Source organism: Dunckerocampus dactyliophorus, chromosome 17 (genome assembly GCF_027744805.1).
Source record: "Dunckerocampus dactyliophorus isolate RoL2022-P2 chromosome 17, RoL_Ddac_1.1, whole genome shotgun sequence".
NCBI classification, from domain to species: Eukaryota; Metazoa; Chordata; class Actinopteri; order Syngnathiformes; family Syngnathidae; genus Dunckerocampus; species Dunckerocampus dactyliophorus.
The window spans coordinates 6,111,552-6,137,563 of NC_072835.1; the positions used below are offsets into that span (position 1 = coordinate 6,111,552).

At 39.4% G+C, this 26,012-nt stretch overlaps 1 protein-coding gene across 4 annotated transcripts; it reads left to right on the forward strand.

Moving 5' to 3' along the window:
- LOC129170562 (leukemia inhibitory factor receptor-like) lies at window positions 1–24,607 on the forward strand. Of its 4 annotated transcripts, XM_054758327.1 has the most exons (18): window positions 1–996; window positions 1,087–1,245; window positions 3,254–3,423; window positions 4,513–4,666; window positions 5,006–5,278; window positions 5,358–5,484; window positions 6,849–6,985; window positions 8,741–8,889; window positions 9,001–9,154; window positions 9,240–9,301; window positions 10,393–10,615; window positions 12,236–12,415; window positions 16,071–16,172; window positions 17,753–17,917; window positions 19,442–19,570; window positions 21,079–21,172; window positions 21,252–21,315; window positions 23,817–24,607. In XM_054758327.1, exons 2-18 carry the CDS (start codon window positions 1,176–1,178, stop codon window positions 24,234–24,236), a joined length of 2,673 nt encoding a protein of 890 aa, XP_054614302.1. In that variant the 5' UTR covers window positions 1–996; window positions 1,087–1,175; the 3' UTR covers window positions 24,237–24,607. The 4 variants fall into 4 exon arrangements, with proteins under 4 accessions (XP_054614302.1, XP_054614301.1, XP_054614303.1 ...); XM_054758326.1 differs by having other exon boundaries at window positions 1–1,245; XM_054758328.1 differs by lacking the exons at window positions 3,254–3,423; window positions 4,513–4,666 and having other exon boundaries at window positions 1–1,245.
- Window positions 24,608–26,012: the final 1,405 nt, after the last annotated feature.

Sequence of the window (26,012 nt, forward strand, 5' to 3'; positions counted from 1 at the left end):
ACTGATGTGTGTCCCACCTCGTCTTTGAGCATGAACCAGACTACAGCTGTCCTATCTAGTCTGACTGGTGTGTGTCCCACCTCGTCTTTGAGCATGAACTGATGAAGCCAGCTTGGATGAGAGGCGAAACCTGAACCTGAACAGTCCAGTTGCCCTTCACATACAATGACCTGGATGGATGAGAATACTCGCAGGCAAATCGATGATCCATATGGCGTAACATTAGAGTCCGCCTCTTGTAAATTGGGTTAATTGGACAAACACATGTACATACATGTCAGTAAGGCCGCTTTTTATGCTAGTCCTGTTTGTATGGCGATTTCCACCAGAACCAATGATGCAATGAGAACTCCGTCATGACATCTTTCGGGTGAATTTCTGAAAAAGCTATTGGCCAATTTGACATTTGGATGTGGGATCTGGTTCCAATTGGCTGTAAGTTTTAGAAGGACATGTGAGTCATTGAGGTCAGACACAGCCAGCCATACACACGTCAATAATTAGAAGTAGAGAGTTGTCGCCACCTACTGTATAGTATTAATAGAAGACAATAATAATTTATATTATATGAATATTATAACAATTAATAGATGACATCCATCTGCATTTTAAAAATCCCCTTCAGAATAAAAACGCAAGAAGTCATGACCCACCAGTTGAGAGTCCTTGTTTTAGAGGCATTGAAAAAACGTATTGATTTGTTTTTTTTTTACTGTCAATGGAATTCCTTAAGAAAACACTTTAGTGCTTCCTGACCAAAGCCACAGCACTGTGGAGAGTAAAGGTCATTTCCCAGCATTGCAAGCTGATCTCTTATGCGGCCAGCATGACTCATGCTTACCAGAAAATAGCTTCTACATTTCCTGCATTCCAATCCTCATGGATTTCACAATCATTAGGAGGCAGCAAATGTCTCACAGTTCATTTTAGAGACAAAACTGGACCTTTAAGGCCGCATGCTTCTTTTTTCTTGCTTTTCTGGAACTACTTTCTCAGGTGAGACTTTTTGATTGACCTCAAATGTGTCCTGTGATGACACAAAATGATGTCCAACTTACTTTTTTTTTTTTTTTTTTTTAAATAAAGGCAGTAGATGAAGAAACTGATGAACACCCTGAATTCGTGACTAGCTGCTAGTTGTCCTCCCGGGCATTCTTGTTTTGTGGAGGATTATCATGATCCCATGGCTGTTACTTGTCTCTTTGTTCTGCAACAGCGCACAAGATGGACATTCAGAAGAAGACGGTGAGTAAATCGAGCTCCAACACGTACCACAACTCATTTCAAAATGCTTTTACCATGAAGTGACTTCACAGAAAACCAGTTTAGAGATGACTAAAGGGCATCTGGTGGGGAAAAAAAAGCCGAAAGTGCGAAAATAAATAAATAAATTCTACAGTTGTTTGCAGAAGTTTGGGCACTATTGACAATTTTCATCATTTTCATTTATAAATCATTGGGTGTAGCTATGCTTTCATTTCAAAGTAAAACAGCACTTTTTCTTAAAATTTAGCCCATAATCCACGATTCTTATGTGGGCCATGAGCACATATGTCTTTCTCTTTTCTGTGGGTTCTAACGGTATAAAACAGATAAAAAGCGACAGCTCATTACTGCACGTATGTGACCCACTTATTCTGCCAATAAAAGCGCCAACAACGCTGTATTTAAATGTAATGTTAAGCGCATATTAACCAAGATACAGTGACATTGTTATTACTATTAACACTGTTACGCCGATCAAACTACGTTACTGGCGCATTGACACTGAGCCATACCACACCGAGTAGCTACTAGCCGGTTAGCAATGAGCTTCACCACAGCTGACGCGCCGCGCTCACAACGCCTCAGACCACTACCAAAAGGTAAGGCTACATATTCGAGATGGCGCCAGTGCTGTTGTGTTTTTATTTTCCAGTTTGGAAAAGTTAATGCTAGGAGTAGGCGTTCGTTTGTATGCTGCTATGTGAAATGAATGCGCCGAGAAAGGACGTTCCGGTAATGAACAAAATACTGTAAGCGTTACATGTCATCATGAATGTACCTGATACTCCTTGGTCACAGCATGTATCTAAATCCATAAAACCTTGTTGGAGGTTTTTGGAAATGTTTTAATAGCCGGCTTTGTAGGCGGCATAGGTGGATAACACTACATGCAGTAAAAGAGACTCGAGCTGTCTCTTTTTATCTGTTTTTATATTTTTAGAACGCAAAGTATAAAAGTATAAACATAAACATTACAAAAGTATAATGTCCATCGTGTCATTTTCACATATAAAATGAAAGGTTCAGTGCTTTCCCATTTTAGCACAAGAAACTACAGCTGTTCTTCACATGTAGAAATCAACAACATTCACAGCGTACATAATACAGTATGTGACTGAACAGATGTAAACAAGCCCACCATATAAGCTGAGGCCTAGGCTCTGTCGCCCTCTGCTGGACGAATATAACACTACACTTTTCAAGCACGCTTCACCACTATTGTCACCCAATTAGCACGGCCACGTATATCAAAGTGCACCACTAAATGTGCAAGTAAAATACAGAACAAGACACAATTTCGCCATGTTTTCACTTACAGAGATCTGACCAAGTTTTGTGACGAAGCTCTCACTTGTGTCTTGCGTTGCTGGCGTGTACTGACAGCTGCTGCTTGTCTGGTATGCCCGTCACTCAATAATGTTCAACTTGGAACAATGACTGAACTCCGCTGGGTGAAACAGTCTGGAAACATTGGTCCCTACTTTATCACGGTTAAGTGGTTCCGTGATAAGTTCTTTATAAATAAAATATTTTCCTAGTTATAGCATAGAAACCTACTTATAAAATTCTAAATACGTTATTTAACATTAGACCCCTTTAGACAGGAAATAACACCCATATGGTGGCCTTTACATTCCTATTACCCAATATAGTAGATACAAGAAAATAAGCCATTTAAGACATAAATAAAACATATGCTTGTGTGTGCCTCAGTAAATTTGTTCAGGTACAAGTAGGGGAGCAGAATGGGTGGCGGACAGGTGATGTCCGTGGATCAGAGTTGAGTTTTAGCTTGTCGTGGGTTATGGCCGCAACAGTACCCCGTGTTATTATTTTGATTACTATGATTATGATTACACGCTGTTCTTTTTAATGTTAAATTATTTCTATTATTATACAGTACATTTTTTATGTATTAATTTTTACTTTATTTTTTAAATGATTAAATATGAAGCGTTTTTTAAATCGTAGACCCATTTTCTTTCAGGTGTTTTTCACTGTGGATCACGTAACATGACCGTTAAGACTTTAACGCAGAACACGACTTTAAAGCAGACCATCCTGCTGACATGGGAGGACGAGCCATCATGCGTGTCAGTACGTGATGTGCTGATGTATGAGCTGGAGCTTCTAATAGCAAACAAGCGAGAACATTGGGTAAGTTTGAAATGTTTTCAAAGTTTATACCAGTGGTTCTCAACTGGTTTGGTGGCAGGACTCACCATCATCACTCAATAACAAACGGCCACCCAAATTCCAGACATTTTAGACTCAAATTTCTCAAATACTTAATGAAAAGACATTAAAGTGCAGTTTGAATTTGAGGAAGTGCACAATAACACTGATTCACGGGCACACAATAAAGAATCGAGATTCACTGACTAATGAATACTCAAAAAAAAATTTTTAAAGCCTACATTTTACTGAGTACTAGATGAAAGACTTGGGTTTCACTGACTAATGGGTACTCGATGAAAACTCAACTCTCACTCATTCACGGGTGCTCGACGAAGGCTTGAGTTTCAGTGACTCGCGGGTACTTGAAGACTGGAGTTTCACTGACACTCACACACGTACACAACAAAGCCTTGAGTTTTACTGACTCACAGGTACTCGGCAAAGACTCGAGTTTCACCAATACACAGTAGTCAATGAAGACTCGAGTTTCACTGATTCACGGATACTCAACAAAGACTCGCGTTTCACTGACTCATGAGTACTGAAAGAAGACCTGTGTTCACTGTCTCAAGGGTACTTGACAAAGACTCAAGTTTGACTGATTCAAAGCTCGACAAAGACTCGTGTTTCACTGCCTAAAAGGTACTCGACAAAGACTCGAGTTTCACAGACTCACTGGTACTCGATTTGACTTTCAACTGGATTCGAGTTTCACTGAGTCCCGGGGAACTCAATGAAAACTGGAGTTTCACTGAATCATGGATGCACTGCCAAGATTCAAGTTTCAGGTTTTGAGGTTGTTTGAGGCACAGTTTGCGGTGTCCTCGCCCTCCCGCTCAAGCATGACAAAGTTGCCCAGGAACATGGCATGCGCCTTGTGGTGGTGTCGCAAACAAATAGCATAGACAAGAACGTGAGGGACATCCACAGACATCAAGTGGTTGCATTATTTTGTATTAATATGTCCAGGCAAAGACCACGACCCACCAGTTAAGAATCACTGGTCTATACCCTTAACGCCAAGCAAACCTTTATGTGATCATTGAATTCTTTGTTTTCAATGTTTAGGAAGAAGTGGCTGTTACACCAGATCAAATTGGATTGACTCATTCCTGGAACTGGACTTCTCATTTGGCATTGGAATGCACGGACCACACACTAAGACTTAGTTCTCGATATAAAAACCAAACAAGCGGGCGGAAACGGGAGCACACTATTCCTGGTTGATGTTACTTCATTAAATGCATTCACGGTATTGTCTGTACTAGGGGTCTAACGGCACGCCATCGTCACGGTTCGGTGCATACCGCCGTTTTAAGATCAGGGTTTGCATCATTTTGGGTACAGTAAGGAAACAAAATGTAAAACATAAAACTGCATACTTTTTGTGTAAACCGCTTGGGAAATCGGTGCAATGTACCAAACTAAATGTTTTGCACCAAAAAAATCGTATTTCGAATCCATGTACCGTTACACCCCTGGTCTTTCATATTTGCCTGTCACCACATGTAGAGTGTGTACAAATAAGTAAGTATGCCACATTTCTTTTATGCACCTGTAGGACATGAGGCCTTGGGCATGCCTCAGGTTTTTCCACGAGACAAACCGTTTGAAGTTGGCAGCCGAGCTACCTTCTGTTGTGTTCTTCCAACTGGGGAAGTTCTGGACAAATTTTATCTGAGTGGAAGTAGCAACAGTCATTGGAACGAGAGCCAGATCAGCACCCATACACACGTCCTGACTGTCGACCTCAGCCAACCCTCGTCTGCCAGTGGCACCGACGTAAAATGTGCAACAAAGAAATCTCACAACGGGGCTTGTGCTTACATTGGATGTAAGCACAATTTGTTTGTGTTTGTTTCAAGATGTTAAACGATTAGCTGCTGTCATTTTTCAAATCTTTTCATTTCCAGACCCACCTGCTGACCAGGATCTTTCCTGTGAAACTCGGGATTTACAGTCGATTGAATGTCTGTGGACAGTAGGACGAAATACACACCTGCCTCAATCAATGCAGACAACCTATCGACTCCTTGGAAGGTATCGTGAACAAGAGATGAAGACGAAAACCTGGGTTTCATTGACTCACGGGTACTCAACGGGTACTCGATGAAGACTTGAGTTTCACCGATTCAAAGACTCAGGTTTTAAAGATTGATGGGTCCGTGGCGAAGTCTTTCATTGCCACATATACTTGACAAAGACTTTTGTTTTACTGCCATAAGGGTACTCGAGGAAGCTCGAGTTTCATTGACTCACAGGTTACTCCAAAAAGACTCGAGTTTGACCGACTCACAGATTCTCGATGAGGACTTGAGTGTCATTGACTCACGGGTATATCACAAAGACTCAGTTTCACTGATTCACAGGTGTTTGACGAATACGCGACTTTCACTGCCTCAAGGGCACTCAATGAAGACTTGAGTTTCACTGTTTCACGGGTACTTGACGAAGACTGTGTTTTATTGATTCACGGGTACTCGACAAAAACTCAACTTTCACTGCCTCAAGTGTACTTGACAAGGCGCAAGTTTCAGCGACTCACCGGTACTCGACAAAGACTCAAGTTTCACAGATTCACGGGTACTTGACAAAGACTAGTGTTTCACTTGACTCATGGGTACTCAGCAAAGACTCAAGTTTTACTGACTCACAGGTACTCCAGGATGACTCGTGTTTCATTGTACAAGGGTACTCGACGAAGACTCATGTTTCACTGCCTCAAGGGTACTTCAAGAAGCTCAAGTTTCATTGACTCACGGGTGCTCTACAGGGCTCGAGTTTCATTGACTCATGGGTACTCAACAAAAACTCAAGTTTCACTGCCTCAATGGTCCTCGACAAAAGCTTGAGTTTTATCAACTCACTGGTACTCGACAAAGACTAGAGTTTCACGAATTCACAGGTACTCGACAAATACTGGGGTTTCATTGACTCACAGATACTTAGCAAAGACTCGAGTTTTACTGATTCACGGGTACTCCATGAAGACTTGTGTTTCATAGCTACAAGGGTGCTCAATGAAGACTCATGTTTCACTGCCTCAAGGGTACTCCAAGAAGTTCAAGTTTCATTGACCCATGGGTGCTCGGCAAAGACTCGAGTTTCATTGACTCACGGGTACTCGACAAAGACTCAAGTTTGACTAACTCACGGGTACTCGACGAAGACTAGAGTTTCACTGACTTGCAACTTGTTGCTCGTGTACGACTTTCAGAGCATGTGTTCCGTGACAAGTGACTCGAGTGTCCCCTGCACTTATTCAAAAGGCAGCTTTGGTCCCCTGCAGTTTTTACCGTCCAAAAACAATCTACACTAAGTTCCCAACTTACGAACACAATTGGTCCAGACGACCGTTCGCAAGTCGATTTGACAAGTCAATTCACTCTACGCTTTTCTTCCAGTGAGTGTGCTGAGGGCTTCAAGGCCAGATGCTCTCACAAAATGCAAGTGGATGCTGGAGAGCGTCTTTGGACTTTAACAGCGCAAAATCCGCTGGGCACAGTCACGCTCACACACATGGCAGACCTCACCAAAAGAGGTACTACAGTCGTCTCTCGCCACATCGCGGTTCGATTTTCACACTTCACGCCACCACAGCTTTTAAAAAATATATTCATGATTAAATCAGGCTGTTTTGTGGTTGAATGTGGCCTGTTAGAAAAAAGCTGTATGCGTATTTAAGCAAATTTTACCTACTTTTTGGCTAAATTAAGCATTTTCAAGCATAAAAATGGCCAAATGAACTACAATACAAACATAAAGCATTCAAAAGATGATGAAATGTAGTATTCTACTCTGGTGACTGGTAATGTTACTGGAATGTGAGACTTTTTTGAGTATGTGAGACACACAAGCACCAGACTTGATTGCCAGAACAACAGGTTTTTATTGCAGGTTTGAGTTATGAAACAGGCACAATAATAATAACATCCAGCCATCTATTTTCTATAACGCTTGCCCTCACTAGGGTTGCAGTGACACTATAATAATAACATCAAAATAATCATCATAAATCATCATAACAACACAAGATAATGTTGTAATCCAACTAAAACTCAATTCTGAACCCCCAACGTCACTTCCTGTTCACACGTCCAGTACACATTTATTGCAACACAGCGAGCACGAGTCTTATTTATGTCTTAAATGGCTTTAACAGGTTACTCGTGGGTTTCCAATGAATTAATCACGATTAATCAATATTTGAAATGATGCCTGAAATATGCCCATTTATGCTGTGTTTTATTGGAAGAAAGATAAATGGATTATATATATTTGCATGTGTTAACAGCTCCAAATGAACTGAGAATTTAAATCAAGTTAAAAGACACCACGCGTCTATTTACGTAACACTAGTTTCTTTAATGGTAGCATTTGAATCACACTTGAGGTACTGTGGTATTAGAGCAATGAGGGGTTGCGTTCAAACACACCACGTAATTTAAGATGAATTCACAGTTTGAGTGTATTTTCTGGGATTTCCGAGCATACTTAAATGCAGCAAATTGTACTTCAGCATTTAGAGTTACAAATTGAGTGATAAGAATACCCACTTATTGTTTTTCTTTGTCTTTCTGTTCATTTAGAAGCATAATAAACACGTTCTTGTGATGTGTACTGACAATGAGGAAGTGTTGTTCCCACGACGAAGGGACAAATGACGCGTTTGTGATTAGGAAATACAGACACGTTGTTGGAATTGCACCGCTGTTGATGTGTTCGGGTTAAAGTTATAAAAGACCGTCAGACTCTGTGGGGAACTACACTGTGCTTCCGTCTGTCGTCATAACAGTGAGATGTGGCTTGCCATCAAGCGTATGCATTAATTGCACACAAAAAATTACTGTAATTCATGAAATAAATTAGTTACCGCCGTTAACGTGCTATTTTTGACAGCCCTACTTATTTTTTCTTATTGTGTCTACTATGTTGGGTGATATGCGTGTAAAGGGGTGTTATTTCATGTCTAAGGGGCTCTAATAACGTTAAAAAACGTATTCAGAAGGTTGTAAACAGGTTTTCTATGCTCCCCTGAAATAAGGAATACTACTTTGTGGAAATTCACTTATCACGGTTGGGTCTGCAACCTCTTAATCGTGATAAATGAGGGATTAGTCCCTTTAAAAACGTATAATGTGAAATAGAGCTCCTTTGGCCAGGGGTGGAACGGACCATTCGGCACTTGCACTGCACACATTTAGTTCGGGACAGGAAGTTTGCATAGAGTCGCTGGTCTACCGTCGAGATTAATAATGAAAATAATGAACATAACCCCCCTCCCATTTCATTTCAGTCCACATGTTTGCCCCGAAAGGAGTCAAAGCCTCCAAGGTTGATTCCAGAAATGTCCATGTGGAGTGGGAGTGGGCAGTGCAAACGTACAATGATCTCAACATAACATGCCAAGTCAATGTCCGCCATGGAGAAACACATAATAGCACAGTAAGTTCACAAAAGCATGACAATGAATTATTAGCAGTACTTTAACATATGAAAAGCCGCCAGACGCCAGTACGGAGGGCAGCGTTAAAGTTATATGTCATGTTTTTCCAGAGTCAACATGTTGGAGTCGGCCTTACTTCTGCAGTCTTGACTGACTTGATTCCCAATTGGACATACGCCATGATGATACGATGCACAACAACTCAACATCACTGGAAATGGAGCGAGTGGAGCTCAAGTGTGACATTTCACACCCTAGGCGATGGTTGGTGCTGGGAATGAGTAATTATCAAGTCAGAGCTACACTTCCATGTTTGCATACGTGTTTTCGTACTTTCATTGTCCCTCAGTTCCACATGCTCTTGATGTGTGGATGCAGGAAAAAGACAACAAGACTGTCATCACTTGGAAAGTAAGTGGACATGTCAATGTCTTCAAGCACAGTTAAACATCGGTTTTCGTCCGTTTAATGTTTTTGCTAAAATTTTGCCTCGGATTTGTTCATACACTCTCTTGGTTTTCGTACAATATTGTGCGTAACAAACTAGTCCGTTTGCCCTCTGCTGAGAATCGAGTGCCCAAACAAAGCACCTACACGTTGCCGACACACCGTGTGTGCTTTTTCATTGACTGCGAAAGCTCAATAACCCGCCATGGGGCCAAAGGAATTTGCGAGTGGCAGCAATTTTATAAAGAAAGTGAGAAACACTGTAGAACTCAATCTTGCCAGGATCTACGGGAAGTCTGGATCAACAATAGGTTCTATCAATTAATATTTTGTATACATGTTTTTTAATCATATTTTCGATATTGATATTTTGTATGTATTTTATTTATTAAATATTATATTTTTATTTAATATTTTTGAGATATTTTATATTGATTTATGATTATTATTCTCTAATATTCATATTTTTTATATTTCTATTATTTTATATACTTGTCATATTTTTTTGACAAATTAACGACAAAAACCGAGGTGACGCTATGCGCCGTGTGCTTTTATTATGTATTATTGGATGATTATTCACACACTCTACCTTATTTTGCACCAAAAATTCTGATTTTTTTTTTCTTTTACATTTTATTTTTATAATACTTCCACATTTATCAACCGATTCAAACCATTCCAACCTTTACATTTTGATCTTATTTGGGACATGGGGGCTATCTATTGACGCATTCCAAAAAAATTCACACGTTTTCCATAATTCCATATTTCCTGTGCTAAAATTCCCATTGAAAATGAATGGACAATCTATCACAAAAATACACATTTCTCAACCGAATCAAACCATTCCACCATGAAAACATTCAGCTCATTCAGGAGTCCTGGAGTCCAGGAGTCCTTGTCCTGCAGCATTTTAGTTCAGCTTCAGCATCCAAATTGCCTTCTCTAGTTATTATCATTGCAAATAAGAATCTTGCTTTAACGGCATGTTACTAATATTCTGGAGATGGAATTGTGCACCACATCAAAATCCCAATGTTTACTCCTTGCAGGTACCACTGGCCAACCAAAGCCATGGCGACATCATAGGTTATGACATAACATGGGCGCCAACCAAGACACCTGAGAGACGAGAAAGCACCAGCGTAAGACACCCAAAGAACACTTTGGCTCTCAGTCTGGACTCCATGGACGAGTATACAGTCAGTGTCACAGCCAGGAATTCACACGGAAGCTCTTCTCCTTCAGCTGTTACCGTCCCCATCCTCATTCCAGGTATGACAGGCAGCTGGAATGGACACTATGCCATCTGGTGGTGGCGCTGTAGGCTGCCTCCAAACGCATGTGACATTTGCTAACATGTAGCTTCTGGCTAGCATTCCAAATCTCAAATACCATTTTTTTTTGGGGGCGGGGGCATTTTTATTTTTATTAACTTTACAATTACAGCCGGAAAAGGTGGAAAATGTTGAGTAAATTTCTGGAGGTTTAATTTATATGTTTATTTATTTTTATTTTCTCAGGAAGTTAAGAATTTTGGAAATATTTAAAGCAAGTCATTTTCCTTTTCAGAGAATGGAAATGTTTTTAAATTATTTTTGAAAACATTTTAATTTTATTTGTTATTAAGTTTAATATAATGTAAACATATGAAAATAACTTTAGATTTTTTGATTTTATTTGTTTACTTTATTAGAGCCAAGCTATAAGCATTTTAGTTCCCTGTGTGGGGTCTGCCCTTTTTCACATTTTTACTTTTAGTAATTTTTTTAAAATACATGTTTTGGGAAGTTAAGAATTATTCGAAGCCATTTCAAAGCCAAGTCATTTTCCTTTTAAAAGAATGAGAATATTTTAAAATGAGTACTTTTTCATTTCATTTTATTGGTTGTTGTTAAGTTTGATATATTTATGAAAATTACCCTTTTTAAGATTAACATTTTTTTTATCTATCTTTTTTTAAATTATTTTTAAGAGCCAAGCCAAAACCAATTCAGTTCCCTGTGTTAGACCTGCCCTTCTGCACGTTTTTAGTTGAGTTAATTCTTTTAAATACGGTACATTTTTTAGGAAGTTAAGGCTGTGGAAAGGAGGTGGAAAAGCGCTAAACTATAAGTGAAACACCATTTACCACTCAAAGCAGGTCATTTTGCTTGTAAAAGGAAGATAATATTTAAAAGTTATTTTAACATTTTCACTTTGTTGTTATTAAGTTTAATATAAATATGAAAACAACTTTTTTTATTACATTTTTTTAGCTATCTTTTCTTTTCTTTTCCTTTTTAGGGTCAAGTCAAAACCATTTTAGTTCCCTGAGTTCGACCTGTCCTTTTGCACATGTATAGTTCATTTTTTTTTGCTATTATTATTATTTTTTTAGGAAACCGAGTCATTTTCCCTTTAAAAGAATGAGAACATTTAGAAATTATCTTAAAAACATTTTCACTTTATTAAGTTGAATATTACGTATGAAAATACCTTTTTTAAGTTTATTCCCATCTAACTGAACTGAAAGGCGCCTTTCTGGAAGTGTGAATCCAAATGAAATATTATTATTAGTATGAATGCTGAAATGAAGTGAATGTCATTTTTCTACATTTTTCAGACCATTCCAGCATCAAAACACTCTTACACATCAAAACAAAATTCACATTTGTCATACAATTCCACATTTTTCGTACATCATTTCAGTTCATCTTCAGCATCCACATGCAATTCATACACAAATTTCCTTGTCCAGTTATCTTTGTCTTCTGCAAAGACAGAATTTTTCTGACTCTTGTATTGCAACCGTTGAGGTTGTGGAAGCGGCCATTATGTTTTGTGCAGCAATAATAATAATCATCGCTAATCAATGACGTCACGTTGTCACAAACTTTGAATCTTCACTTCCAGGCGGGGGTGTAGTGAAATATTCCAGGATACTCGGCAGTAACGGTGGTTTCAACCTGTCCTGGTCTACGAGTCCTTCAGCCAGCTGCGGCTACATAGTGGACTGGTACCCAGTCATGGGAACATCAGGATTGGACTGGCTCAGAGTCCCTCCGAGTGAAACTAATGTCAAGATATTTTCAAGTAAGTTCTGTGACTTTGCTTACTTTATGTTTTCATTTAGACATACAGTAGTCTATCAGCACATTGGGCCTGCAATCACCCAAAAACCTAAAATCCCACTAGGGGATTTTTTTTTTTTTTTTTTTTAGATTGCAAATATAAAATGTATAATTCAAAAACGTATGTACAAATTTAGCAAACAACTAAGTTAAATACAGTGGAACCTCAGTTAGCGTCATTTATCCATTCCAAATAGCCCAAAATGTGAACACAAAACACGTTTCTATTGTTTTACAATTATACATTTACATGCAGAAAACAATTCAAAATACTTATGAATGAAGAATGAAAGGGATAAATGAACATTTGACGACACCTCGCCTTCCTGGCGAAACATGCACGGATGTCCAAAGTGTGAGCAGGGGCCATCCGTGGAACGTGGCTCATTGCAGAAATAAAATAAACGAGTGGAAGAAACGAGAGCAAAAAGGCATAATTAACTAGAAATGCTAAAATGTTGATACTAATAACAAAAAACCCGCAATGATTTCTCTTAAATATATGTATAGTTTTATATTAGGGATGTCCGATAATATCGGCCCGATATTGCATAAAAATGTGATATCGGTAGACATCGGTATCAGGTTTTTTCCCGATAATGAAAACCGATAATTAAAAAATGCTGTATAGACGGACATTTTAATGTTCACATGGCCAGGATGACACCACAGTTAGTTCACATGCAGTGCAAGCCCACCTCCTTTGCCTTTCCACAGGCTCGCGTGTTCCTGGCCGTTCTGTCTGCCCTGAAGTCGGCTCACTCCCCACGTTATCATCTGGGATGCTAGCTGTTAGCCATTGAGTGAAGCACAAATAAGCTGCACTCCCTGAAGGTCTTGACGTTCTTGCCGGCTAGTCGATCTTGCTCGGTACCAAAGGCTTGAATCTCCACTTCCTTGCCAGCTGCATACATCGGTGCTGCCGCCTTGATATCAATGGGTAGACAGGGAATCACACCGATGCCGGACGTCGCTCTCATGGCACGTAAAAATTTGCTTGAATAAAAAAACAGAGCTGCTTCAAAAGCACCCAAACATGGTGCGGTGTCAATTCCACGACATACATACATACATACGTACATACATAGATACATACATACATAGATACATACATACATACATAAATACATACAGTACATACATGCATACATACATACATACATACTGTACATACGTACATACATACATACAGTACATACATAGATACATACATACATAGATAAATACATAGATACATACATACATACTGTACATACATACATACATACATACATACAGTACATACATAGATACATACATAGATACATACATACATAGATACATACATAGATACATACATACATACTGTACATACATACATACATACATACATACAGTACATACATAGATACATACATACATACATACTGTACATACATACATACATACTGTACATATGTACATACATATATAGATACATAGATACATACATACATACATACATACTGTACATACATACATACATACATGCATACATGCATAGATACAGAGATAGATTATTATTACTCTCCAAGAGAAATTCATATTTCCAACACCTCTGTAAAAATGTCATTAAAACTGTCTCGCAAAATAAAACAAACAAGGCAAGACATGAGAAATAAGAAAAATAAGAATAAATAAATAAATACAGAACAGATTTGTAGTGCGATATACATAATAAATAATAATAACAATACATCATAAGTAGGGATGCTCCCATCAGGGTTTTTATGCTGCCGATACCGATCATCCATGTGTGAAATCGGCCAAAACCGATACCGATCACACAGATGAAGTGTGAATGTTTAAATGTACTATTGGCTATATCAGGGTCACCCAGGTTTTTTCTGTGAAAGCAACTTTTACAAAATGCAAATGGCCAAGAGCTACTCATTTTAGCAACATTTATTTTCATGGCTTATTTCAAGCTAAACAAAGCGAATATGCCAATCAATGTACACCAGAACATCAACAAAATGCTGGTGTCCACAACTCACATTTTGTATTTCTTTCTAGTGTTCTCTCATTAACTGAAAACCTGAGGAGGCGCCTCATGTGGTCTTGGGGGGCTCACGTTGGTGACCCCTGGGCTATATGATATAAAAGGGGAACTATAAAATTTAGATAAAAACATATTTGACGTACTTTTTTTGGTGAAACTTGGTGAAAAGAGCGGTGGGCGGTTGTGACCAGCTTCACCGGTGGGCGACGCATTCACATCCACAGCTAATTGTCAACACCGGCTGCTTTTCCTCCTCGGAACTACTTTGATATCCCCAAAGTCCCTCTACATCTGACAGCCAACCTAAACCGTGGCAGACTCGTATGTGGGTGTGGCGACGAGGGCAACGAGGTGGGTTTCTTCGGTTGCGGCTGTTTGTCCCCTCCCGCACACACAGGCGCTACATTAGCCGCCGCCCGACAGATGATCACATCGCGAGCCTCGTTAACTCACCACACCCTGCCAAGTGCCCGTCCCCCAAATGCCGTGGCACGTTTTGCAGGGAGCAAAACTGATATCACTCTCACAACGACAGGTGAGTCCCACACGGCAGATATGCTTGTTTTAGCTTTGTGGAGGTAAAGCGGGCAGGAGACGGTCGCTATGGGCTGGATGCTACAATGGGGTCAGAGCTGATTGGTAGATGTCATCGGCGTCATAAAGCAAGTATCGGCATATGCCGATACCGTGCTTTTTCATGGAAATCGGACGATATTGATCGGTGGCCTATCGATCGGAGCACCCCTAATGCTGACATCCCTATTGAAAAGTCAGCATTTCAAGAAATGCTGCAAACGTTTGGCAGACAGTACAAATTGCCTGTAAGAAAATAGATGTCACAAACTAATTCTGCAACTTTACAGAGGAAATATTGCATTATTATTATTATTATTATTATTATTACATATTGTGGTTTATTGGATCTCAAACAATTTTGCCAATAATGTCAAGTTGTGGGACAATAAACATTTCAAAACGCACCTGCATTGTTTTGTGACTTGGCTAAATTCAAAGTTTGTTGGTCCAGTCAAATTTATTCATTGTACTTTTCTTAAAATTAATGATAAAATCTCATCTGGTCTCGTTCCCATGGAGCGGGTCTCGTGCATCATCTCGTCTCGTGAGTTGGGTGTCTCGTGACACCCCTATTAAGAAACACATTTGTGCTCACACAGCGTATTAATAATAGGACAAGATGCGCCATGTTGTATGCTAACTGGAAAATGCAAAAATGCCAACTGGGGGTAAAATCTCTGGCGTAAATTTTCGCCGTTATCTGAAAAACATGCAAACCGAGGCGTACGCTAACCAAGGTTCCATTGTACAGTGAAATTTCTCCATGTCAGTCGCATATCTGTCAACCCTCCCGTTTTCCTGCTTTTCCTCCCTGGCGCCCTTCCATTGTAATAGTTTCCCATACTGTATCCAACACGTATTATATTCTTGTGGAAGATTGGCTGAAGATTTGTATGCATTTTGAAGTCTGCACTTTCAACACGAGTAGAAAGGGATCGTCTGCACGACTGCGTCTTCATGCTACACCACTTTACACCCTGCGCATGAGTTTGTGGTTGTCATTTTGCCGTGTCCTCTCCAGAAAACTTAGAAGAAGGCAAGCGATACTTGCTGTCTGTCCATGCCTGCACCCACCGAGCTCCTGTGCTGCTGGAGAGAAGAGAAGGATATGTCAAGGAGAAACGTAAGCTGCATTTGTTGCTGCGATTTCCCAGGGGAGTACCCTTGGACGTGTTGTGAAGTATCCTTTAACGAGGTTCTACTGTAAGTAGAGCTTCAAAATGCAAAAAGAAGAAATCGGAGTGAGACAAAGAACATTTTGAGTAAGCAATTTATGGCAAGCAAGCATTAAAGTGAAATAGGCTCTTCATCAGCTGATCAAAAGTTAAAAAGAACAGTTTTTAAAAGCAAAAATCTTGGCAAAAATGTGGATTCAGTGTCATTTTCTGTCAGGTATTCACACTGTCATGATCTCGTGATGGAAAAGGCAAAAAAGCTTTCTGCCTTTGAGCTCAGTGGGATTGTTGAGCTGTGTACGCAAGGCCTCTTGCAGTGCGCCATTGCTGCTGAGGTTGGACGCAGTAAGACAGTCATTTGAAACTTCTTCAAAGATCCTGAGGCTTATGGAACAAAAAAAGTCAAGTTGTAGACCCAAAAAAATGTCTCCGGCCCTGAGCCAGAGGATCCGATTGGCTGTCTGTCAAGACACGGGACCATCCTCGGGCCAAATGACGGTTGGTACTGGTGCTGAGTGCAGTCCAATAACCAACAGACGGCATCTGCGAACAAAAAACGTCTTCTAAGGCCTCATCTACTTCAATACCACGAAATTGCCTGTTTGGAATTTGCACAAGAGTATCAAACATGGAACATAGAAAGGTTTCCACACAGCACAGTGGAGGGCGCGCCATCATGATCTGGAAGAATGGAACAATGGAGCTTCAGGTTGTGCAAGGGCGTCAAACGGCAGCTGGCTATGTGGAGATGTTGCAGGAGGCATCCCTCATGACTGAAGGCCCTCATCCGTGTTGTCCTGCTTCTTCAACAGGACAACGCTGCAGTTCATAATGCCCGCCTGACAAAGGACTTCTTCCAGAGGAATAAACTCACTCTTTTGGACCATCCTGTGTGTTCCCCTGTCCTAAATCCAATTGAGAACATTTGGGGATGGATGGCGAGGGAAGATTACAAAAATGGACATTAGTTCCAGGCAGTGGATGCCCTCCGTGAAGCCATCTTCACCACCTGGAGCAACATTCCCACTAGCCTCCTGGAAACAAGCATGCCCAAACCCATTTTTAATGTGATTAACAAGAATGGCACAGCGACTCATAACTGACTCCTTTTTTTGAACATTTTATTTCTATTTTAGGGGTGTTTCTGGTTTTTATGTGAGCTATGGTCTTAAACTTTTGATCAGCTGATGAGCAGCCCATTTCACTCATGATTGTTTGCAATAAATTGCTAATTCAATATTTTTTTTCTCGCTCCAATTTCTTTTTTTGCATTTAAAAGCTCTACTTAGACCCTCATTAGGATCCAAATGTGCAAAATGTAAATTCTTGCAATTTTTCAACTGGTCTTAAAATTTTGCTCAGGAGTATAAAATTATAAAAAGGAGTCATAAAATGGCGACTACTTCTCATTAGAATGTAACTTTTTCTCTATTCATATTTTGACTGTATTTTTTGTAAAATTACTGCTTAGTTTTCCATTTTGTTGTTTTTTTTTAACTATATTTTCCCCCATGTTATGTTTTTCAAGTCATACAAGATGATCTTTTGAAGCCGCTGACTTGGACACAGAGAAATTCGGATGTCGTGGTAACCTGGAAGCGTGTCTCCCTCCAAGAGCAGCCTGCTTTCATCCAAGGCTACGTTCTATATTGTTGGGACAACAACAACAGAAGAGTCAGGAATATCAGCACAGGTAGCTTGAAACTCCCTTTGAATGATATTACCTGGTTCAGGGCTCACAGTCACCCCGCGGAAGCCCTTTGGCAACGAGGCCTGTTGATGAAGGATCTGGCAGAATAAACCAAATGAACGTTTAAACACTCGAACGGTGCATAATAATTGGAGACTTGTGGAGCATTCTTTGTTTTTTTACGCAATTTTTTAAATACAAAATTCTCCCAGTCCAGTAATATATTTTTTAATCTTTCTTTAATGAATAAAATACAAGAAAACAACCCCACCTCAAACCCAATCCCAGTTTTGCAAAACTTACAAGGACAGAAATGTACACAAACCAATTGACAATATACTGGATATCTGCAGACATAGAAATACAGAAATAGCATAGTACTTCAATGATACAAAAAATAACAAAAACTAAAATAAGAGTAATAACAATAGTAATAATTTTAAAAAGCATTCAACAAACAAAAAAACAGCACTCAAAGTATACATAATCTCTCGTTTATCACGGTTAATTGGTTCCAGACCCGACCGTGATAAGTGAATTTCTGCAAAGAAAAGAAAGCAAAGCACAGAAAACCTGTTTATGACCTAAATATGGTTTTTAACATTATTAGACCCCTCTAGACATGACATAACACCCCCAACGTTACCTTTGCACTCCTATTACCCAATGTAGTAGACATAGTAAGAGACAAGAAGACATAAGACATAAATAAGACTTGTGGTTGTGTGTGTTGCAATGAATGTGTTCCGGTGCTGAGTGTGTGCGTGGGGGGGGGGCTGACAGGAAGTGACGTTGGGATTTAGAGTTGACTTTTAGCTTGGTGTGCGTTACGTCCGCTTTTCCTCTCTATGGAAGGACGGGCGTGACAAGCACCTTCCAGCTCAGGCACGGGATGAGGAGAGTACTTCAAGTGCCTCCCGTATTACATGTCTGTGTATTTTATGGTCGGTTTAGCAACAATAATGATGTCACAGTTGCATTCAAGAGATTACCCAGACTGTAAAAATACTGGTGTGTAATAAATGTCTTTATTACATTACTGGCCATATGATGACAAACACAAACAGGCGCCATGATCCAACTCAGTGCACTCACTCAGTGTACTCAGGCGGTAGGCAGGTCTTGCACACGGCCGAGATGCTCGTGGCAGCCTCATCTTGGGTTTCTTTTCTGTATTTGATTAGGAAATGTGCAAATTCGGCAATGTTTACCTAAAAAAGTGTTCAAAATGATTGGAATCATACAGAAAATAAATTTAGAATACAGCTCAGTGGACAAATCTTTGTATTTGTGATGTTATCAATATTTGTTTTTTTCTTTTTCATCATCCTCTGATCGTCACTGTTTAGTAGTCATAGTAACAGCAATTGATAAAACTGATCAAACATGAAATACTTTAGCACGGTACGGAACAGGTCCAAGATTCATGCTGTCTTTAGATTGGTGTACTGCACGTCCCTGCTATTAGCAAGAACGATGTCTGTGTTCCAGTATGCTTCATCATGTCAAACATGCTCTCTGTTTCAGACAATCCTCAAGCCACCAGCCTGACAGCAACAAACCTTCCAATCGGTTCATACTCCGTCACCGTGAAGGCAAAAACAGCTATTGGACAATGCGGGGCGACACATATCAATGCCACCTTAAATTCACTGAGTATGTTGCTCTGGGTCGAAATGGAACAGGTTTGATCAGGAAGCAAATACAGTGGATCCCCACCAACCCGTGATTCAGCATTCACAGCCCCCGCGATTTTTTTTTCCTTCAAAAAAAAAGTGTAATTAATTTTTAAATCGGTGATAAATGTACCGGATACATGTGCCACTGTTAAAAAGCCCACGGTTTGTACCAAGTGATGTCTTTATGCTTCACTGATAATGTTTTTCCTTCAACGCGCCATAGTTGCTGTGAGACGCAAAAGTTAGTTTGGCAACGTTAGCGCTAGCTTTGACAGCCAATCTGGTCTCAAAATGTGCTCGTTCCAACAGGCCAGCGGTGTGGATTATGCAGGCGCGGCCTGGAGAAACACCTTCTCGAGACTGCTAGCCTGCTAGCTTATAGCGCAAGGGTGTCCAAACTTTTTCCACAGAGGGTCACATCATGAAAAATGAAAAGACACAAAGCCACTGAGAAAAAAAATACATCTCAGCTTTGTGACGTCAGTGAAAAAGCGTATTATTAGTATGAACTTCGGTCTTTGCTTTTTTTTTTTTTTAATTTCCAAACATTTCAACTTTCCTTTTTAATAATATTTGTATATTTTCTTCTCATAATTTTATGATTTTATTCCCATATTATAACTTTTTTCCCCAACCTAATTTTCCCAAAATTACAGCTTTTTTTCCACATAATATTACAAATATTTGACAAAATAGAAATGTTTTCCTTCAATATTTCAACTTTGTGCTACTAAAACGACATGATCCTTCCTCCTAATATTACAAGTTTATTCTCGTAAAATTGCAACTTTTTGTCTCGATAGAATACCATTTTTTTGTCTTAATATTTTAATTTTATCCTTAAAAAAATTACAGCCGTTTTTTCCCATTTCTGCTCTTGTTTGTGTTTTTCAACTATTTCAACTGTCTTCTTGTAAATATGCTTCTCGTAATTATGACTTTATTCCCATAATATTTTCACTTTATTCTTGCAAATTTTTTTACAACCTAATGATCCAAAAAATTACAATTATTGTATTATTTGTTTTGTTTTTCATAATATTACGACTTAAAGAAAACGTCATCAATTTTCTTTCATATTTCACTTTTATGCTACTAAATATATATCCGCATAATATTATGACGTTATTCTCATAAAATTATAACATTTTCTCAACTTTTTTTAGTCAGTATTTACATTTTATCGGTGTAAAATTTCTGCTGTTGCTGTTTGTTTGTTTTTTTCTTGTTAATTTATATTTTTAGAACATGCTGCAGGCCGCACTTTGGATACCCCTGTTCTAGCGCTAACTTCACCAGGCTAAAGGTTGCACCCTGACTCGGATTCCTTCTGTTTATGGATCATCTTGCCACGTGTCAAATAATGGCCATTTTTATTGGGGTATTGCGGTTTTTCGTCTGTGTAACCCCCAGGAAAAGCGTGGATCTACTGTAATACACCAGAACGCCACTTGTTCCTCATGTGGACTGTTTGTCTTCCACCAGCTGATAACCTGATCTGGGCGATCTGCATCACCCTGGTGACTCTTTTTGGTCTCCTCTCCCTTTTTGTCATCCTTTGCTACAGACACTGGGAATGGTGAGCAACACAACACGTTGATGTTTCACATCACCCTTGCTTTGCCCCTGATATATTTCCACATGTCTGTATGTTATAGCATCAAACAGGCATTCTATCCGCCGATCCCGAAGCCCGTGTTGAAGGACAAGTTGATGTTATCGGTGAGCCAGTTTGAGGTTGCTGAGGTTGTTTATTGATTGCCTCCAAATGAAGTTACTGTAAAACTGAAGCACACACATGACGTATGTTCAAATAATAGAGGATGGCGTACTATTAAAAAAGAAAATTTAAAAAAGCAACGCATCTATGCAGAACAAGGTTTTTCCGCTAGCTTGATGCTAACATATAATGGGAAACCTCATAGGCAAGCTAGCGGAATTAGCATTCACAATCGTGATCACTGTTTTTAGAGATTTTATCAGAACAGACTTGGCATAAAACAGCATTTATATAACTACTTACAAGCATATGCTTCTTAAAGGAATAGTTTGGATTTTTTGACACGAAGTTGTATGACATCCCCATCAGCAGTGTAGTCCACTGACAGCGACGTACCCCCCACTTGGTCTCCTAACTCCAGTTCTGGTCGGATTTCCGTGATGAAGAACGTAGTTCAGCTTAGTTGCTGGGGACAATTAAGTAAAGAGTTTGGCTTCTCAAAACAATATGCGTTCAAAAGATTGATACATCACAAAAATGCCTTTTAAAAAAAAAAGAAAGCACAGGCGACTTCATGTCAAAAAGTCCAAAGTATCCCTTGAACCTCTTTGGAAACAAAGTTTTGACTGCTGGCTTGTGACTGCTGGGCTACGGAAGCCCTTTGGCCAAAACTCATACTCACAAACAAAAGATGTGACAAACTTTACAGGACACATGATTACAAGGGGAGGGCAGCACACCAGGAGAGAATTAAATCAAGTAAAGAAACATTAAGTCACAATTTTACTTTAAAAAATTTTAAAATAAAAAAAAAAAAAAAAACTCCAGCGCCCCCCCTCCCCCGTATTGGTGTTCGCTGTGTTGCATCTGCGTTACTATGGTAACTGCTACATAGCTCGTGTCGATATACACATGCTCAGGGGTGCCGCCAGGAATTCAGGACCCCATGAAAAAGAATAATGACCTAGTTTTGGAATTGTCCTAACACCCCCCCCCCCCATTCCAGAAGAACGTCAGCTGAAAGCTCAACCAAACCCATTTTTGAAAAATACGCGTCAATTCAAAGCGCAAGCGCTTGAATCATCCATCCATCCACTTTCTATTCCGCTTATCCACATTAGTGTCGCGTTGGTATGCTGGAACCTACCCCAGCTGACATCAGACGAGAGGCGGGGAACACCCTGGACTGGTCGGCACTTTTCAAACAAGGGCCACACAGTGAAAAATGAAATGATGCAAGGGCAACTTTGATATTGTGTAAAGCAACACATGTAGAATATGCGAAAAAGCTATATTTAAAAATAACTGCATCTCAGCTTTGTCATATAAGTGAAAAATTATTCGTGTTTCCCCATTTTTGCTGTTGTTTTTTCTTTTCAATTTTCCGAATATTTAAACTTTCTTCTTAAATAATCTTCGTGAATGTTCTTCTCATAGTGTTATGACTTTATCCCCACAATATTACACTTAGAAACCCTGAATATCCGAACAAGTGGACCCTCGGTTAGCGTACGCCTCAATTAGCGTGTTTTTAGTCGGTTTGTGTCAATGTTCCAGTTAGCACAAAGTGGCGTAGCTTTTGTCGTGTTATTGATACACCGCGTGAGTGCAACTGCGTTCTTAATATATTTTTTTTAATCACAAAACGTCTTTGTTAGCTTGCCCCATTAACTTGCTAATACATGGAAGCGGGAGTCAACGCCATCGCCTGGCTATGATGTCATGAGTGGTTGACTCTATAGTTCTTTGCTAACTAACACAGTTACACCACAAGTCTCAAAAATGTTAACACAAAACATGTTTTTATAGTTTTACAATTATAAATTTACTTAAAACTATTGTAAATAAATATGAATGATGAGTGAAAGGTTTTACCTTCATTGAAGACGCGATGGTTACCAAAGACAGGATGACCAACACGTTTACCAACCTTCCTGTTTTGCCTTGAGTTGTTTCTTGAATTCTAGCGTGTTTCTCACCTTCTTTATCAAAATGCTGACGCTAGACAACTTTGTTTGGCTCCATTTTGGCTTATTGAGGTGCGAAACACTAATGAATTCAAGAAAGACCTCATGGCAAAACAGGAAGGTGGCGTGTGTGTTGATCTCGCTGCCACATCGTGTCTTTGTCAACGATCGCGTCTTCAATGACGGTAAGTAACCTTAAATGTTCATTTATCCCTTTCGATCATCATTTATATGCATTTTGAATTGTTTTCTGCATGTAAAACTAGAATTATAAAACTATAAAAACGTGGTTTGTGGCTTTGTGGGACGGATTCATTGGATTTACATTATTTCTTACGAAAAAGATTCAGTTAGATTACACTTCGGTTAGCGCCTGACCTTCTGGAATGGATTAATGACACTCACGAAGGTTCCACTATATGGTAGCGTCAAGAGTGAGTATTTTCACCTCTATGCCATATTTTAATACAAATGTGTCCGTAAAGGAGTTGAAATGGTCCCATCTCAGCAGTAGTATTTTTTGTTTGTTTCCCCAGAGTGAGCGATGCTGTCATCCGGTTTTTGTGGATATGAGTCACCACAGCGAGGCAGAACTGATGGCGATTCCAAAGCTCCACTGCAAATCTGAAGCGCCAGAGACAGATTGTGTCGACCGGCGACCTGCCGCAGCGACAAACAGATATTACGAGGAACCAGTGGAAGCATTCACCATTCCCAACACAGCCATTACCTGTCCATCACCACCACCATCATCTCTTGCAAGTCTCAGCCTCACCCAGACCAGTGGAGTTCTGCCGCCCATCCCGCAGCCTGGCTCTCAGGAGACAGACTATTTGGTGACGAGGTCCAACGGGTACCAGCCTCAGAGGAATACTGAACAGCTGGAAGATGCTCCGGAGAGTCTTTTGCCTTGTGTCATGACCTATATCATGTTACCTCAGTCACGTTGTGAATAGTTGCAGCGTACTCATTCCACTGGAAACACTGTTCAAGTGAGCAGCGCTTTTCTAGCTTACACACAACTCACAGCACTTTAAAGCAGTACTCCCCTGAAATGTTACTGTTCATTAAATTCTTACTCTCAAATCAAATGTATATATTGTGTTTTGTGTCCGAGCAGTGTTTTGCGAATGCTAAATGCTAAACGCTAGCATTCGCACCCCGCAAATGTGCAACCTTTTTGTTTAAAAATATTTAGTTTTTGTTTTTTTTCCTCTCAAAATAGGCCATTTTTTCTTGCGCAAAACACATCTCTTCCACCATAAGTAGGGCCCTATGTGTTCCGCATTAATGGAATGGCAGATGGAATCACGAAATTGGCTAATAAAAATGTAATCTACTGTTCAACATGGAATCTCTCTGTAATTGACGTAATGTGAATGAAATGTTGTCAGTGTGAGGAGAAGGAACACTTTTGTGGGGAAGTATGTCCCTGGTGGACCACTCAATCGTGGCGAAAAAAAAAAAATACCTCAGGCTTTTTTGCCCCATTTTTTCTTTTTTTTCTTCCTTTTTTTTACATTTCCCAAATATTTCAACTGTCTTCTTAAATCTTCATACATTTTCTTTTCACAATATTCCGCAATATTATTCCGCTAATGTTCAACTTTATTTCCACAATATAATAACTTTTTCCACAACCTAATTTTCCAAAAACGACAACCTTATTTTGTTTTGTTTGTTTCTCATAATATTACGGCTTCAATATTTCACCTGTATGCTACGATTATGACATTATTTTTCTTCATAATGTTGTTACCACATTATTCTCGTAAAGTTGGGACTCTTTTTCTCAGCAGAATACAACTTTTTTGTCCTAATATTCCCATAATATTTTGACTTTATTCTCGTAACAATATAACTTCACTACAACCTAATTTTCCAAAAATGATAACTTTATTCATTGTTTCGTTTGTTTCTCATAATATACAACTTTAAAAAATAACATCTTTTTTCTTTAGCATTTCACCTTAATGCTAATAAAATGAAGTTACTGTTCCTCATAATATTACAACATTATTCACGTAAAATTCATACTTTTTCTAGTCAGATTGCAACTTTTTTTCTTGATATTATCACTTTATTCTTGTAAAATGACTGCTGATACTTTAAAGGCACGAATGGCCCCCAGGCCGAAGTTTGGACACCCCAGCAGTGGGAAAAGTACATTTGTGGTACAGAAAATGTGTCACGTTGGGTTATTTTCACATAGGGAATACACATCACACATCTTGGACGTGAATGAGTGGTATTTCATTGGGTTCTATGAGTTGCTTTGCGTCATATCCACCATTATTTTACTTTAAATGGCTCTTATGAATTAAAACTGTGGCATTGTAGAATGAATATAGTATATAAAGATGAAGATTGTAGTGTGTGTGCAGCCACTCATGCTATCGTTCACTTTCACCTCAGCCTCTTTCTTCCACCCTTTCGCCTTTGGTGTCTGTGTGGGCTTTCAGATGCAGATTTGCTGTTGTTTTCAGGTCAGCTTTCCCTTCCTGCTGGCGGTGCTCCTGCTGTGTATTAGCATGAGATCAGACTGCATTGTGATGCTGCACAGATTACAAAATACCCATTTCCACCTCTGATTGTCCCTGAGGAGCGGTGAGGGGGAGGAAAGGATGGCTCTGTGAATAAAACACTGATAGGCAGATCCAATTCTCATTTTTAGCAGAAAGTGCCTAAAGATACTTTGTGAAATGATGGATTCCAAAGATGTGTGATGTTAA

Excerpts from the sequence above, each read along its gene's own strand:
- LOC129170562 (XM_054758326.1), top strand. The coding sequence starts at position 1,176 with ATGATCCCATGGCTGTTACTTGTCTCTTTGTTCTGCAACAGCGCACAA. Across the intron at positions 9,155-9,239 it reads ATTTCACACCCTAGGCGATG|TTCCACATGCTCTTGATGTG; the intron begins GTTGGTGCTGGG and ends ATTGTCCCTCAG. Across the intron at positions 21,316-23,816 it reads AGGACAAGTTGATGTTATCG|AGTGAGCGATGCTGTCATCC; the intron begins GTGAGCCAGTTT and ends TTGTTTCCCCAG.